The 15,382-nt window shown below is 39.6% G+C and overlaps 1 protein-coding gene across 1 annotated transcript in view; it reads left to right on the top strand.

The window, feature by feature from the left end:
- PRKAR2A (protein kinase cAMP-dependent type II regulatory subunit alpha) overlaps nt 1-15,382 on the top strand; it is a 55,731-nt gene that overhangs the window by 36,830 nt on the left and 3,519 nt on the right. The window contains exons 3-8 of the mRNA XM_058032064.1: nt 2,221-2,273; nt 3,843-3,926; nt 5,103-5,209; nt 8,656-8,809; nt 11,894-11,995; nt 13,735-13,809. Coding sequence (XP_057888047.1) covers nt 2,221-2,273; nt 3,843-3,926; nt 5,103-5,209; nt 8,656-8,809; nt 11,894-11,995; nt 13,735-13,809 — 575 coding nt within the window. The remainder of the gene's footprint in view (nt 1-2,220; nt 2,274-3,842; nt 3,927-5,102; nt 5,210-8,655; nt 8,810-11,893; nt 11,996-13,734; nt 13,810-15,382) is intronic.

Below are 15,382 nucleotides of genomic sequence, written 5' to 3'. Positions count from 1 at the left end.
ATAAAACTTGTTTTCCCAAGGAAATCTTAAAGAAAATTTCCTGAATTTTCTGAAGCATTCTTAGAAATAGCTTCCCTGCAGCTGAGGTAGGAACAAAATCAAATTTGCAGCTTAATATTAAAGTTTGAATGATAGAATGGTCTAGTTGTACAGTGATCTCTGAATTCATAGAGAATTGGACTCCAGTTTGGAGTTCTGTGATTCACTGGTTGTAAAAAACGAAGAGTTAATTATCTTCAGTTTCACCATACTGTTGAAACCACGGAGCCTTTCTTCTTAGTAACTGTTCCTTATTTGAAAATCCTAAGCTTTCACAATAGACTTTGATCTTTACTGTAAAATGGAAGGAGGAGGAAGCTTTCACACCAAAATGCTAATAATGTTCTCTTTGTTAGTGCCTTTGTATTGCATATTAAGTGGATCAGCCTATCAGTCCAAGTTCTGCAGCTTTGTGGGCATCCACCTTCCTATAAACCAGCCATCCTTGGACTCTGGCATGGACTGTACTTCTTTTTCAGCTGGGGAAGAATTCTGTTTATCCTTTGTCAAGTGTCTGCCCTAAGTGTGGGTGGCTCTGTTAAGCTAAAAGCATGTGTGTGGTAGGTGCACTGTCAATAAACTGTTTCTGTATTGTTAAATGGATTTATTGTATGAGCAATACTTACTCCCTAAATGCCTGATGATTATATGATTACATTTTTACTTTGTGGTTTGGGAAGTGGAATGCTTGTTGTTGTATTTGAGTCTCCTTGTTCTCTCCACGAAAAAAAAATGAATTAAAATCCAATTTCCTAGGAAAGACTTTTATCTTTTAGTTAGGGAGAAAAAATACTAAATAAAAAAATCAAGACACGCAAAACCAAACAAATCTTTCCTAGTAAATTGTGCTAGAGTTTTGCATTTTTATTGTCCTACTGAGTGCACAATGACAGGGTCAATAGATGTGTGCATTTTCAAATTATTTACAAGTTGCTGAATTCTAAACATTCTGGATTTTTATTTATACTTTCTCACTCCATTCAGCAGTTAGATGTCATTGCAGTGAGCTTCTGGGCATTCTGCCAAGTCTTCACTATTGTCAGGATGCTGGATAAAGTACAAAGGAGAATGCTTGTCTATGTTTCCTTGTAAAATTTTATAAGTAATGTATAACCTCAGAAGTGAGACCACCCTTATGAAGGTAAGGGCACAGCTAGATGAAAACAGGGCTGTCAGTACAGGTGGTTACAATGTGCAGATCCCTTCCACATGCAAGAACTGTAAACATCCATGAATTCATAAGAAAATCTGAGCTAGAACTGTGAGCTTTTGGTGGCCAAAGTGTCTGTGTTTAGTGTTGTAAGACTGTGTGTAAATGCTGAGATAACTGTAGATAAGCCTTTTCTGAAGAATTAAAACTGAACAAAAAGGGTTTGAAATTTCAGCAGCTCTGCATTATGGCCTCTCTTTCAGTTGATCCTGTAGGGATAATGACATGTTTGGCAGAGCCTTGTCCTGGTGCTCTGTAGTGTGCACTTTTCCACAACTGTTCTCATCCTTTAAAAAAAAAAAAAAAAAAAACACTGTAAATTTTAGAGTTGTTTTTGTATCATCAGTTGACATTATTTGGTTAAAATGTAGTAAGATAGAGAAACGTGTGGGGGATGGGACTAAATGCTATTTTTCCCTAGACTGTACTATGGTGAAGCTGATGGTTAATTTCTCAGATTAATTTCTGTGAAAACATGATTTCTCTGTATCAAAAAACCTCCCAAAATATAGATACTCACTTGCAAATCAGAGTTGAGGTGGAGTGAGTGCCTCATCCTTTCCTGAGCTCCTTTCTCAGTGTTTTGCTCTGTACATGGCACTGCAAAGAACAAAGCAGTGGAGCAGCAGTATTTTTCTCCTGCATTTTAGAGAAGATGCTTGTAAATGAATCTGAATGGAGGTTGTTAAGCTTTGATACCAGTTGAAAGGAAATCTGTGTCCATGCTTGAGTACTTGCTAGGCAAGATTATTTAGTAAGTCACAGAATTTTTACATGAGAGTCTGAGCACAGCCATGCTGTGCCTGCTCAGAGAGCAGACAGGGTTTGAGCCTCTGACATTATAATGACAAAATGAAAAGTGATTTTGTTTTTCCTGTAGGAAAATAGAAGAAACGTACTTAAACTGATTTGTTTACTGTTCTCATGTAATTACTTCTTTTTACTTATCTCCTCTCTCTTTTTCTTCCAAGTTTGTGCTGAAGCTTTCAATCCAGATGAAGAGGAGGAAGACACAGAACAAAGGGTAAGAGTGAGGGAATCACTGCATGCATGGGTCTCTCTGCAGACTCACAGGCAGATGTGCATTGCCTTTTCTTACCACTTGTGCTTTTCCTGCTGAGCGTGGTGTGGTGACACTGGCAAAGTGACATTGCTTTGAAATTCAGAGCCACTTTGTCTCATGGACTTTTTTAGTCACTACAGCTTTAGTACAATTTTACTTCAAAGGATTTGAGAGCTGTGCTTAACTCTACCATCTTTAAAATTTTTGCTATTTTCCTTTCTTAATTCTCTTAAAGGCTTGTTGAGGCAATTCCTAGATCATCAATGCTGTTAAGAAGAATTAGTTAAGCTTTACCACAGCTGTTTCTTCATGGGTGCTTAAAATTCCTCACATGCTTTTTACTGTGTTTCTTGTCAGAGCAGTTCTGCCTGGGTAGGAGAAATGCTTGGTTGAAATATTTTAAGTCTGTGGACACCTGTTTTTTCTCTTGTTCTTGAAAGTTGGGAATTTCTAGGAATTGCAAATCCAGATACTGTAATGGTATTTCTTCAGAGGTGGGTTTGTGTGAGCAAATCTTGTAGCCTGGTTGGTGGGAATCAGTGTTTTCTCCCTGGACTTCTGGTGTTCCTTTCCAGATTCCATTGCAAAGGATGCTTACACTTCTGCAATGAAGATTTAAGTCTAATATAATTTCTCTTAAAAAAGAAGAGATACTTAATAAATATACTTTGTAAATAATTTTTATGTGCTATAAAAAGAAAAAAAAAAACCTACTGTGAGTGTGTCGGATTATTCAAATATTTGTAAACTTGGACACATTTGTTCCATCAAAGGTCTTAGTTTTCTTGGCTGATGATTCAATATTCTGTTTTCTTTTAAAACAAGGATCTGTGACCTTTTTAACTATGGAAAGAACTTTTTAGAAATGCCCACTGATATAGCTGGTTTTTGGAATCCTTGTTATTCCAGAAATAAGAAATGTTAATGTGGTGCATGTCAGGTAATTAATTTTTTAATAAATTTTCATTATTAGCCCCTAACAAGCACATATATAAACATTTTTGTGATACAGTGAGTATTGATTCCTTTAACCTGATGCTTATAAATAGAAGGAAGTAACAAAATATCTCAAACAACAAAGCTTTTATTTAAGTAATTTTGTTAGGAAAAAGCCATGCTTATTCAATATTGGATGGATGTCTCATATAGGATATAAACTGCCTGTGTGCCAACCGTAGTTACACTGGGACTAACATAGCCAGAGTTCAGGAAGAAAACTGTTCACTTCTTCCCCTGTTTGATATGTTCAACCTTTGACTGTGGCTGTGTTAGAAGGAAAGGGAATGGAATGGAAAAAGGCATCCTCTTGTTTCTTGTCTTTTTCGCTGTTAATTGTCAACATAGTATTTTTCTTACATGTCTCTCATTCTGTCTTGCATTGTATGTTTATATATAAATACTGTTTATGCAAACAAAAAGGACTGTATACTTTTGACACTTAAATTGTGCTCTGCTTTTTCATGCTGAAGGTTTAGTCTGTAATTATATTTCTTTGTTGTCATGACTGTTCTGTTCTACTTTGTTTTAAAGGTAGTTCATCCAAAAACTGATGAACAGCGATGCAGACTGCAGGAAGCATGTAAAGATATCCTGCTCTTCAAAAACCTAGATCAGGTAATAGCATTTTAAGGAAATCTTAAATGGAGTTTATTTTTTGTTATGTACAGTTAATATGATCTAAAAGTCCAGACACAGTTTTTAAAGACAAGAAAACAGAATTCTGTTTAAAAGATAAGGAATATTTTCAGTGTAGTGGTGCCAAGAGATGCTGCAGTGATAATTACCAACTTCAGGAGTGCAGTAAATATTTCAAGTGTATCAGCAGCATGAATATTGGCTTGCGTGTTGATGAAGAGTATTTTTAGAAACTCAGCTGTGATCTACATCTTCAACTTTGAACATCTGGTCATTGCAAATGCAGTGAAAGTATATTGTTATGGGCTTGGGAATAGCAAAGATGGTAAAGCAGGTCAGCATCAAGGCAAGGCATTTATATGGTGTCATCTTTCTTGGCTTTCACAGTTTCCCTGGCTGTCCTGCTTGCAAAAAAAGGAAGTTTAGTCATGGTTCAACAGGGAAACCCAGCTGGAGCCTGCTGTGCAGATCAGCTTTATCCCATTTTCTGTCTGGGCTCCACTTCTGTACCTGTCCTGTCTCATCTGGGGCTAGAGTTGCAGCTGCTGTAAGAGAACAGGCTATCCAGGAAAATAAGTCTGTGGAGAGTCTTGTTCAGTACAGCCCTGAGCATGAGTGGGGCTCTTTGATGATGATAGTACAGACTAATTAATAGATATAGGTGAATAGAATAGATCATGGTGCCATTTCTATGAAATGAATGAAATAAATGTACTGTTGATATGAATTGATGTGTGTCCATTGCAGTGAAGCTGTGTCAGATTATACCAAAGGTAGGTGTGTGCTTTGGCAGTGAAATGTGAAAATTGAGACATTTGGACATATATTTGAGATAATGGCTCTTCTATGTCTGTGTCTGGTTGTCTGCATTACTGAACTTATATTAATAAGCTGGAAAGGAGTGAACTGCTAGTGGAAATCAAATTGTAATATGAGTGTTGCTTGTATTTTTGTACAGTAAAGTGTACAAAAGTTCCAGTTCACTATCCAGACCAAATGAAATGAGCTCACCCTTGTCCAGCAGTGTCAGACTTTAAGTTGACCTTCTGTCCAACTTTAAGGATTTTCTATAAATCCATTTCCCACAGAGCAGTAACACTAAGGTGTGTTTTCTGATAGTTGATTTTTTCCCCCCCACTCCTGCTTGTTTTTTAGGAGCAGCTGTCTCAGGTCCTTGATGCCATGTTTGAGAGGAAGGTGAAACCTCAGGAACATGTGATTGACCAAGGGGATGATGGAGATAACTTCTATGTTGTTGAGCGGTAAGCAGCTGTGCCTGTGAAATGTAGAGGATGGGGTTTTTTTTCAGTTTCTTAGAAATGGCAAGGAATGTTTACTACAGGACAGTTTATGAAGGAAAATTATTTGTTCAGTTTAGGTTTTGTGCCTATCATCATAAGCACAGCTTAAAACCAGCCATATTACATGTTGTCTCTAGACCAGGTTAAATTTTTTTTTGAAGGAAGGAGGGGGAAAAGCAGCAAAGTAGCTCTGTGGTAAGGGGTAGGGGTAGGACATTATTTTTAGGAAGGAGAATATAGGAAATAAAAATCCATGGTAGTGGCCACCGTGGAAAAACCTGGACTTTATTCAATTAGTTTTGATGACTGACTTCAGAGAGAGTTGGGGGTGTTCTGCCTCTGTTGGTTGTGATTTGTATTTGCAGAGTTTAAGGTGCCATTTTGGAATTTCTTCCATCAAGCAAATTCACATCATAATTTTGGGGATCACATATATGTGTAATAGGCATATAATACATACCTGTGTCTATGGACATTTTGAGTATCTTTTACCCTTTTGGAAAATAATCTGGCTGATATTACTTTGAATAACCATATCCAAAGAGTAATTAAGAACATGGATTTATTTCCTTCTGCAAAACTGTAATGTTAAGCAGAATATTACGGAGTGATTTATAAATGTCTGTTAGAACATGATCTTAGCAAACTGCTTTTTTGGTGCACTGTTATCTTTTTATCACTGAAATAATGGCACCATTAATATTGTATGAAATGCTTTCAGAGCAGTTCTTCGAGACAGGTTGTTGCCTTTTGAATTGCAAAAGAATTCCTAGGTTAGAAATTGTTTGTTTGAAATGCTTTTTGTTCATTTTAAGGACATTCCCTTTCTGGTTAGTGAAATTACAAAACATAGGGGCTGCATCAAACGTATTCCAGACATTCCCTGTCCTTTGCTATCCCACCCCAGTAGCTAAACCAGTGCCCCATTTCTGCACTCTGTTGTCTTCCTCAACTGCTCTCCCTCCATCCAGTCCCATGTCTTTGGCTCGGCAGGCTGAGTTCCTTCTCTTGCCACATTCAGCAGAGAGATGAGGCTGTTACAGATAAGAGCAAGGTCCTGCAGATCAGAGCTTGTGGGAGCAGAGCCACCAGCCCTGCAGAGATGAGATCTGTGCACAGCAGTGGTTCCTGATTTTGAGGAACCTTAAACTCAGTTTGGGAGCCTCTCAGAAATGTTAGATACCATCAGCCTATCTTGATTTGTTTCTGTGCAAGGCTCTTACCCTGTTGGTTATTAAAAGCTCTCTGCTATGAGTTTTAACCTAAAATGAAGAAGTGAAATGGAACCTTAACTTAGGCACTCAGGTAAATGCTTTTATGGTTTCTGTTCTACTGGTGCAGTGATACTCCACAACAGGTTTTTTCTGTCCATAGATAATTGTATTGGAAGTTTTCAGGCTTTTAGGTTTTTGTTCTGTTTTGTTCCCAAGTTAAGAGTATGTGACAGAAAGGTTGTACAGTGAAGGAGAATAAATTGGTGTTGTCCAGTGACACCATGGCAGCCTTTGCTGTGAGCAGTAACTCACAGCAACTCTTTTGCTGGCTTTTGGTCATTAGGAATAACTGCTGCAGGAAGGAATTTTTAGTCCTTTCTCCCTTTCCAGTCTTCCTACATCTCCCCCATGCTTAATTTTTCATGCAAAAGAATAGCAGGGTCCTGGTCCTTATGGAAAACCACAATGTTTCCACTGTGTGCAAGTGCAAGTTTGGAGGACTCCAGCTCTTCCATGATTAGGCATGTCTTGTTACTCCCAAGTAATTAATGCCTGAATATTCCTGAGAATTAGTTTCTTTCTGTCTAAATGAGCAGTGACTTTGTGTTCTGACACAGGCCTTTATTTCCTAAATCCTTCTGCTTGCAGTACTTCCTCACCAGGTGTCTTGAGTGTCTTTCACCATGCACGGAGGGGCAGCAGGCAGGGGAGGCACAGCCTGAGGGTGCAGCAGGAGTTCAGTGCCCTGTGCAAGGAGGGGAGAGCTCAGAGGGATTTATTTATTGCATGGCTGAACATGGGACACTCATTGCTGCTGAGGAGGCACCTGCAGGGCAGGGTCTGTGCTGATTGAGCACTCATTGCTCAGGAGGGGCAGCCTCTGCTGCCTCGTGGCACACACTGATCCACAATCTTGCTGAGCTGCCCTCTTCCTCTTTTTCTGTCTGAGGGTTTTATATTTTTTCATGTCAGTACTTTTCACTTGAGTCCTTGGGCTCGTAACGATTACCTTCTCAACAATTACACTTGGGCCTGTTTTTATTCTTCTTATCTTGCAGGGCTTTAGTTCATGGACACTCTCACAGCTCAGCAACAGTTTTCTCAGTAAAGCTGAGCCAAGGTCACCCAGTGTTGCATCACCAGATTAGTCCTTGGGCCAAAGACAGCTGAATGCTTGACTGAAGGTTGTTACATTGCTACAGTTATTTGGAAATAAATGGCACTAGTAAGTTACTTTCAGGCTGAAGGATGGAAGTTGTTGCTGCTTTTGCTTAAGGTGTTCACATCTGGCTCTTCCAGATCAAAAAAAAACCAACTCTGAAGATTGTTGCCTCTGGTGCTTCTCAGAGTCATTAAATAGATATCAGACATTACAGGAATTAGTGACACTTTCCATCAATAGTAATCCTTTTCTGGTTTACTTTTAGTATGCTGCTGGTTTCTTACTCTCTTAGGTGTGAGTAAGCAGCAGAGTATAAGGTGTCTGGTAGGGTTGTTGTGCAGTCTTATGTGCCTTCCTTCCTCACCTAGTACCATTTCTGGTCATTCATTTTCTTTTTTACTTATGTGCCTAGTGATGTTATGGGATATATAATACCATTTTTGGTATTTTATAATACCAGTTACCATTTCCTGTTCAGAGATCTTACCTAGATATCAGTGGGTTTAGAGCATCTTGGGGTATGATATACCCTGAAGCTGGAGTTGAGGCAAACCCAGAGTAGCAGGTGAGCAGTTGGATTGAGTGTGTCCCAAAGGTCCTGCAGCAATGCTGGCACTGAGAAATGGGTGGAGATGGATCTGAGTCTCTCTAGAGGCCTCACTGGGTAACACACGTGCTGTGAAATGTCACTGTTAAAGATGTTGAAAATGCTTCTCACCTTGGCCAGAACAGCAACGTCAAAATATTGTGCAGAGGAAACCAAGTAGATTTTGCCCATGTCTATCAGGAGTGAAATGCTTTAGCAAGAGACAATTATTGTGAAAATAGTATAGATAGAAATGCTTTAGTAAGAGACAATTATTGTGAAAATAGTGTAGATAGAAGCAGCCAAGAATCAGGCAGTTGGAAAGCTCAAAAAGTTCCATCTCACACAGCAATAAAAGGACTATTTGTATAACAGCAAAAAGCTGTTCTCAAGGTTTGTACTGGGATGTTGTCTACTAAAAAGTGTTTGTTCTGTTGTTTTCCAGAGGGTTGTATGATATTGTTGTAGCAAAAGACAACCAGTCTCGCTGTGTGGGCCGCTACGATAACCACGGCAGTTTTGGGGAGCTGGCACTGATGTACAACACTCCCAGAGCTGCCACCATTGTTGCCACAACAGAAGGAGCCCTTTGGGGACTGGTAAGGAAATTAAGTTGCTCTCATATCATAATATTTTAAGCAGTACCTCAGCGTGTGCAGAGCTCCTCTTGATATGGCTCCTCTGCTCATAGGTATTTTATCAGGACCTGCTATCTCATCTCCTGGCTTGACAGGTCCATTGTGCAAATCTTTTTGGCTGACTTTCTGGAACAACTTGTCTATAAAAACTATATCACTAGTTCTATCTGTCCCTTTATAGTTTTGCTTTTACTGTAATTGGGGCTTTTGTTAGTGGGGAAGAAAAACCTCCTGGTTTTGTTTTCATCCTGCAGAGGACAGTGGAGCCATTAAAGCACCATATCTAAATTATGTTCCTTATTTTCAACTCACCTTCTTACCATTTTGTCTCTTAAGGGAATGGGAATGTGTTAAATATCTTCTTGAGGATGTTTGTAATTTAAAGAGGCCAGAAAACTGCCCAAAGCTTTGTTTTCCTTCACAATAAACTCTGGTTCTGTTACCTTGGAAGAGGTTCTCAGGTCAGCATGACCTAGGAGATTCGAGCTAAATGATGGTGTTGCTTTGCCTCTAGCCCAGCAGTGCTGAATGTGAAGCTGCAGCCATTAGTTTCCTTTTTTAGTTCTTTTCTCTGCACTGTTTGGATGGGGTTATTTTCCCAGTGCTCTCTTACTCATCTCTGAGGGTTGGCATAATGAGTGGATTGTGCGATCAGCAGAGCCTTGATGCCACAAGTGCTGTGAGCCCCGGGCTCCTCGCTGGGGGCTGGCTGCTGTTGTGACCCTAATTGTGGGGCTGATGAGCTGCTGCTGCCCGTGGCTGTTCCTGCCATCCTGCCCTTGCTAGGGGATCTGACTTCCTTTTCATTTGTGATGTAAAAGAAAAGAGTTTGGTAAATCAACCAGGGAGCAATGTCAGAATCTCATTTCTGAAGGAAGACAGAACAAAGCAGCTAGCTACAAACTGAACTCATTCATAAAAGGAAGAAAATGAGAAGATTATTCTTTGGTTCAGTTTGCCTTTGAAAAGAACTGCAGAAATTGGGTTAATTTTGGATTTAGTTTTTCTGTGATTATATTCAATTAATTAGCAAGGTGTAGATGAATAGGGACCTCTTGCTAATCATCTGTTCTGTAACATTTTATTAACTAAGGCTGCATTTTTATCTTAAACTTCAGTTATTTCTTCCAGTTACTCTGTTTGTTGCCATGTTTTATTGTACTGTTTTGTCCCTAATGTAATTTACACATATTTTTATTAGTATGCAGAAGTCATAGCTTAAGCTCTTTGGTTATCTGCCTTTTGGGAAGTGTGGATTATTCCTGCTGCATTGCAGGCTTAGGCCAACACAAACAGGGAAGGCTCAGGCACAAAGCAGTTACCACAGTGGGTCCCTTCTGGAGGAGGGAAACATCCTCAGCCTTTGCTGCTGAATGTGTCTGGCGAAGCCTCACGGTCACACTTGCTGCCTTCACTGCTGCCTTCACAGCTTGGCTTTTTCTTGCTCAAACACTGCTGCTTTTCCTCCCTCACTGATGCTCTCGAGCGGGTGAATTCTGATTTTTTATGCTTTTACAATCCCCCCCCAGTTTCTGCATCTTTCTGCTTCTCCAAACACAAACGTTTGAAGGCACTTTTACCACTGAAGAATTCCTTAAAACCAGAAAAATCCCTTATGCTTTATCATCTGTTTTTCTACTTTGGATAACAATAATACCATCCTGCTTTTCATCTTCCTCATCCTTCAACTTTAATGTTCCACTGATACCACCTCTATTAGTCCTCATTATACTTACAGTATATATAAGTACATAGTATATATAAGTATATAATTAATTATATACTTATAATATATAGTATATTTATATCTATTAGTCCTTATTATTCAAATACCTAAATAATTATTTGCAGCCTGCATCCCTTAAAGATGTCCACTTAACTTGAAAATACCTCTTCACCTCAAAATGCTGCTGCTTAGGTACAAAACCAGCTGATGGTTTTGGGAACCGGAGGAATGGCTCTCAGGAGGTTTCTGGTGTTTTTTGGGGGGGATTTTTTTATTGTTTGTTTTTTGGGTTTTTTGTGGTGTTTTGTTTTGTTTGGGTTTTTTTTGTTTTCTTGGGGTTTTTTTTTTTGTGGGTGTTGTTTTCGTTTGTTTGTTTTTTGGCTTTTTTGGTACCATTTTCCTGACCAAATTTCTGCTCCTGTCCTCTGACTTATTTTATTTTTTTACACTTACGGTCCCAGCTGCGCACGGCGAACTGCAGCTGTGGCTCTGTTGGCGGATCCCGGTGGGGCAGACGCTGAGAGGAGCCCGGTGCCGGTGCCCTGTGGTGCCAGTGTCAGTTCCCTGCGGTGCCCGGTGTCCGTGCCCGGTGCCCGTGTCAGTTCCCTGCGGTGCCCGGTGTCCGTGCCCGTGCCGGTTCCGTGCAGTGCCAGTGTTAGTTCCCTGCGGTGCCCAGTGTCCGTGCCCGTGCCGGTTCCGTGCGCTCCCGGTGCCGCTCCCGCTCCGCTCGGTGCTGGCGGAGCCGCCGGCCCCGCAGCGCCGCCCTGTGGCCGCGGGGCGCAGCGCCGCCGGGGCCGGAGGGATTTTGCCCCTTTGGCGTTTGATCCTCTGTTCCTGACCTGAGAGCAGTGTAAATCTTCAACGCTGGAAATCTGTGACTCGAGTAAAGAAGAATCCAATCAGAGTTAGTTCTGCAGTTGCTTTAACAAGTGCTCGAAATACCAATTTTCACTGGCTTCAGCAGGAAGAGCGAAACTTCTTCATTTGCTGCAGAAGCATGATATATATGTATTAGCAAACAGGCAAACAAACCCCCAAAACTCAACCCAGAAAAACTGTGTAAGACAGAATAAAAATTGAATCCCTGAGTAGTTGTCTGAGAAAGATCAAGTATTACAGCTCCCTATTTTTTGATTTGTTATTGCCAGAAGTACTCTTAACAGGAGCTGTTGCAGTCATAGTGGATGTGGTATCACTTCAGCAGCTGCTTTCCCAGCCCTGGCATTTACTGTAAATACTGGATCCATGTTTGTCAGGTCTTCAAACAGGGAGCATTTCAGTGTAGAGGAATAATGAATTTCTCTGTGCTGTTTTTGCAGGATCGAGTGACGTTCAGAAGAATTATACTGAAAAACAACGCAAAGAAGAGGAAGACGTATGAATTATTTATTGAGTCTGTGCCCCTTCTTAAATCCTTGGAGGTAAAACCTCTCAGAGACATCTGCATCAAGTTCTTGCATTAGCAGCAGCTCCAATCAGTGTTCCTGCTATCTATATCAGAAATCTCTTGTTTTTGCTTAGAACAAAATATTGCTTTGGTATCACATACACTACACAAATTAATTTGCATTGCTGAAATAGTTATGGCGTTTTTTCCCCGGATCCTTTATTCACAATAGCGATTTGCTGATTTTTATCTCAGTCTGATTTTTAAAAAGTTCTTTACACAAAAAAAACCCACATCAAAAATAGGTGTTTCAGGAAACAGGTATCAAGATGCAGTGTGGTAGTCAGGGCTGTGGTTTCTTGTGAGGGTGTGATAGTGAAGTAAGGATACAGTCAGTGGACACCTGACCTTTTATCAGCCAGGAATGGTTTTAAATTTTATACAAAGGTGTGAGCTGTAAAGTCTTGCTTTAAGCTTAACTTAATATTCAGGAGTTAAACTGCTAAAGGGAAGCACTGTGACTTGAGAATGCAGTCACACTGCCCTGTTGGGGTGTGTGGTGCCTGAATTTAGGAACAATATGGAAATTATCACTTCCATTGATTCACCCTGTGTTGTCAGAGGGCTTTTGGAACTCACCAACCTGCTTTTACATTAGTCTGTTTCTGCCTTAAACCATAATTTAACTTTCCTTATAAAAAAATGCTTTCCAGCATTAATCTTTAGTATTTGAGCTCTTAATCCCCTTGGGAGAAGTTTACAAAATTGCAAATATCATTAGGTGTGAACAACAGCCTCTACTGTGTATTATTTTGGACATACATTGTAGCTGTGGAAGGGATAAATTACAACACCTCTCTCAGTGCCTGGTTTAAACTGGTTCCACCAATGTGACTTTTTTTGAACACAGAAATTACTCAAATATTTAAAGATACAGCAAAATAACTCATTAGCACTAGATGGCTTTTTGCATGACACATTGCAGTTGAATCATGCATGGACCAGAATTTGATTTCTCAAAGATAGACAAGATGAAGGTGCACTTGGGGAATGAATGGATTGATTGCAACTGAATCATCTGCTGAATTTTAACTGTTAGGCTTTTCTTCCTTTCTTGGTATGATTTTTTTGTGGTGCTCTGAAGCAGTGAAATTGTTTTGTGGGGTTCTAAATGGGTGGTGGGAAACACTGGAGAGAACTCATTTCTCCCTTCCTGTTTGTGAAGACTCAGGCATGTGTCCTGGCATGGCAGGTGCTGCTCCTGCCCTTGCTCCCAATGCACAGCCCTTGTCTTGGTCATGTCACCCTCCTCTTCACTCTAGGAATGAGTTCTTGGACACAATTCTTCCCACACATGTGTTTAAGTATATAGTGGTTAAAATATTTTTGAAATGTTTTGCTGGTATTTCTCATTAGAGTTTGTTCTTAGGAAGTTTATAACATTTTTCAGAGTGTTTTTTTCAAATTTCATCTGAATCTTAAATAAAGATTTTTCCCCCTTCCCCTTTGCTCTACACCAGCCAAATCAGATATTTTTTGAGTGGTCAGACAAGCCCAGGGATGGGACACTAGACAATTTTATTTCTCTGTTGATTATGGTAGTCTTAACTGTGACTATATTTAACATAACTTAACTGGGGCTATATTTATAAGTTGTGTGTTTGTGTGTCTACTGAATGTCTGTTCATTTCAGGAGGGGTCATAGAGGTTCAGAAAGGTTCATAGAGATAAACTATAACTGATTATTGTTTTTAATTTTCCTCTTTGTTGCAGGCATCAGAGCGAATGAAGATAGTGGATGTTATAGGAGAGAAGGTGTACCAAGATGGGGAACGTATCATTTCTCAGGTACTTGAAATCTTATGTTCTCGTTATCATTCTCCTTTCTGTGCTTCTGTTTTTTCTGTTAGGAATTGACTTGCAGAGTTGTATTACTTGGACCACCTTGGCATTTATTCTTTTAATATTTATTTCTGATTTATTTGACCACTTCTTGAATGTTTGGGGAATAGACAGTATGTATTTTGCTGCAAATTTATTCTATTACTTTAGCTTCTTGGTATTTCTTCTCTCATCTGTGTTTTTTTAAGTAGACTTTACAAGGATTCAAGATGAGTGTGCCTTCAGGAGCTGAAATTAAATGTCTGTGGAGTTTACCATGAAATCCCCGTGCAGAGTTTCCCTAGGCCAGATTAAACAGGGACTCACTAGCTCTAAGAAACTGTCAGTGTTAATTGAAACCATTGTTTTTTCTTGTGCTTTCCTGAGGTATTTCAGTAGTCTGGTTTCAGTTGAGTCCTTCAGTGACTGAGGAATGTTTTGTCTGCTGCAGTAGATCAAGGCCAGGGTGGTAGAACCTGAAGCTGGATGAACTCAAGCTGTAGCTGTTTGATTTTTTTTTTGGCTGTGACAGAAACAACTTTTTGAACACTGTTACAGACGCTGGACTTTTGTATCAAATCTAGCTGTGGGTTGCTGTGTTGTAAAAGTGCTCCAGTTCAAGTAGAAGTTAATGCAAGAAAGGCTTACCTGAAAGTGCAGGTTTTTGGTTACAGTGTTGTTCTTGTATAGACAGAATACAGTTCCTTGATAGTGTTTTGAATAATTGATCTTAATTATCTTGAATGTCACATAACTGAATATAGGAAGCAAGTTTGGTGATAACTGTCAAATTATTTCACTCCAAAAATACCCTCAATTTTTAAAGTTGAAACTCCTTTTGCTTAAGACCCTGAGAAAACTGAACTCTCAACAAAATCAGAGCTTATAAATCAGTATCAAAACTGGGAATTCATACCATCAGTGATCCAATTACACAGTTGGTTTTATTCTTTTTTAATAACTGAATTAAGGGCAAGGATGTAATTATCCTTAAAAAGAGGATTAATAGTTTGGATAGGTCTGGGTGATGGCAGTACAGTGCTAGAGATGATGAAATTCTGTGCTTGGAAAAGATATGATAACTCTTAAATTAAAGCAGTTGCATCAATACCAGGAACCTCTTTTCCCTTGTGAGTAATTTAAAATTTTAATTACCTTTCTGGAATTTGACCCTTCAGTTAAGGGCAGCAAGCTTTAAAGCACTTGAAGATTGTTAGTAGTGTTATGAGGGTGTCTCCCACTCACTTTGTTTCCATTCTTTTTAAAAATAAAGTACTCTTTCAGCAGTTACTCTTTCAGAAGTTAGCATAGAGCATTATTTCATGCTCTGATGGTTGGCAGTGGTGAATGAAAAGTTTGCACTGGATGGCCTATGACCATCCCCAGGAAGCTCAGCTAAAGGCCCAATTTCTTCTGTAACTCCATGTTTAAATCTTGCATCATCTTCTCCCAGCCTTGTTTCACACTCAAGTTACAACCATTTCTCTCCATCCTTCCCATCACATTCATCTCCTTCACCACTTGACTTAATGTCAGATTT

The sequence above is a fragment of the Melospiza georgiana genome, chromosome 11 (assembly GCF_028018845.1).
Source record: "Melospiza georgiana isolate bMelGeo1 chromosome 11, bMelGeo1.pri, whole genome shotgun sequence".
Taxonomy (NCBI): Eukaryota; Metazoa; Chordata; class Aves; order Passeriformes; family Passerellidae; genus Melospiza; species Melospiza georgiana.
Note: the sequence above shows the minus strand (reverse complement) of the source record. Positions and strands in the feature narration are given on the sequence as shown.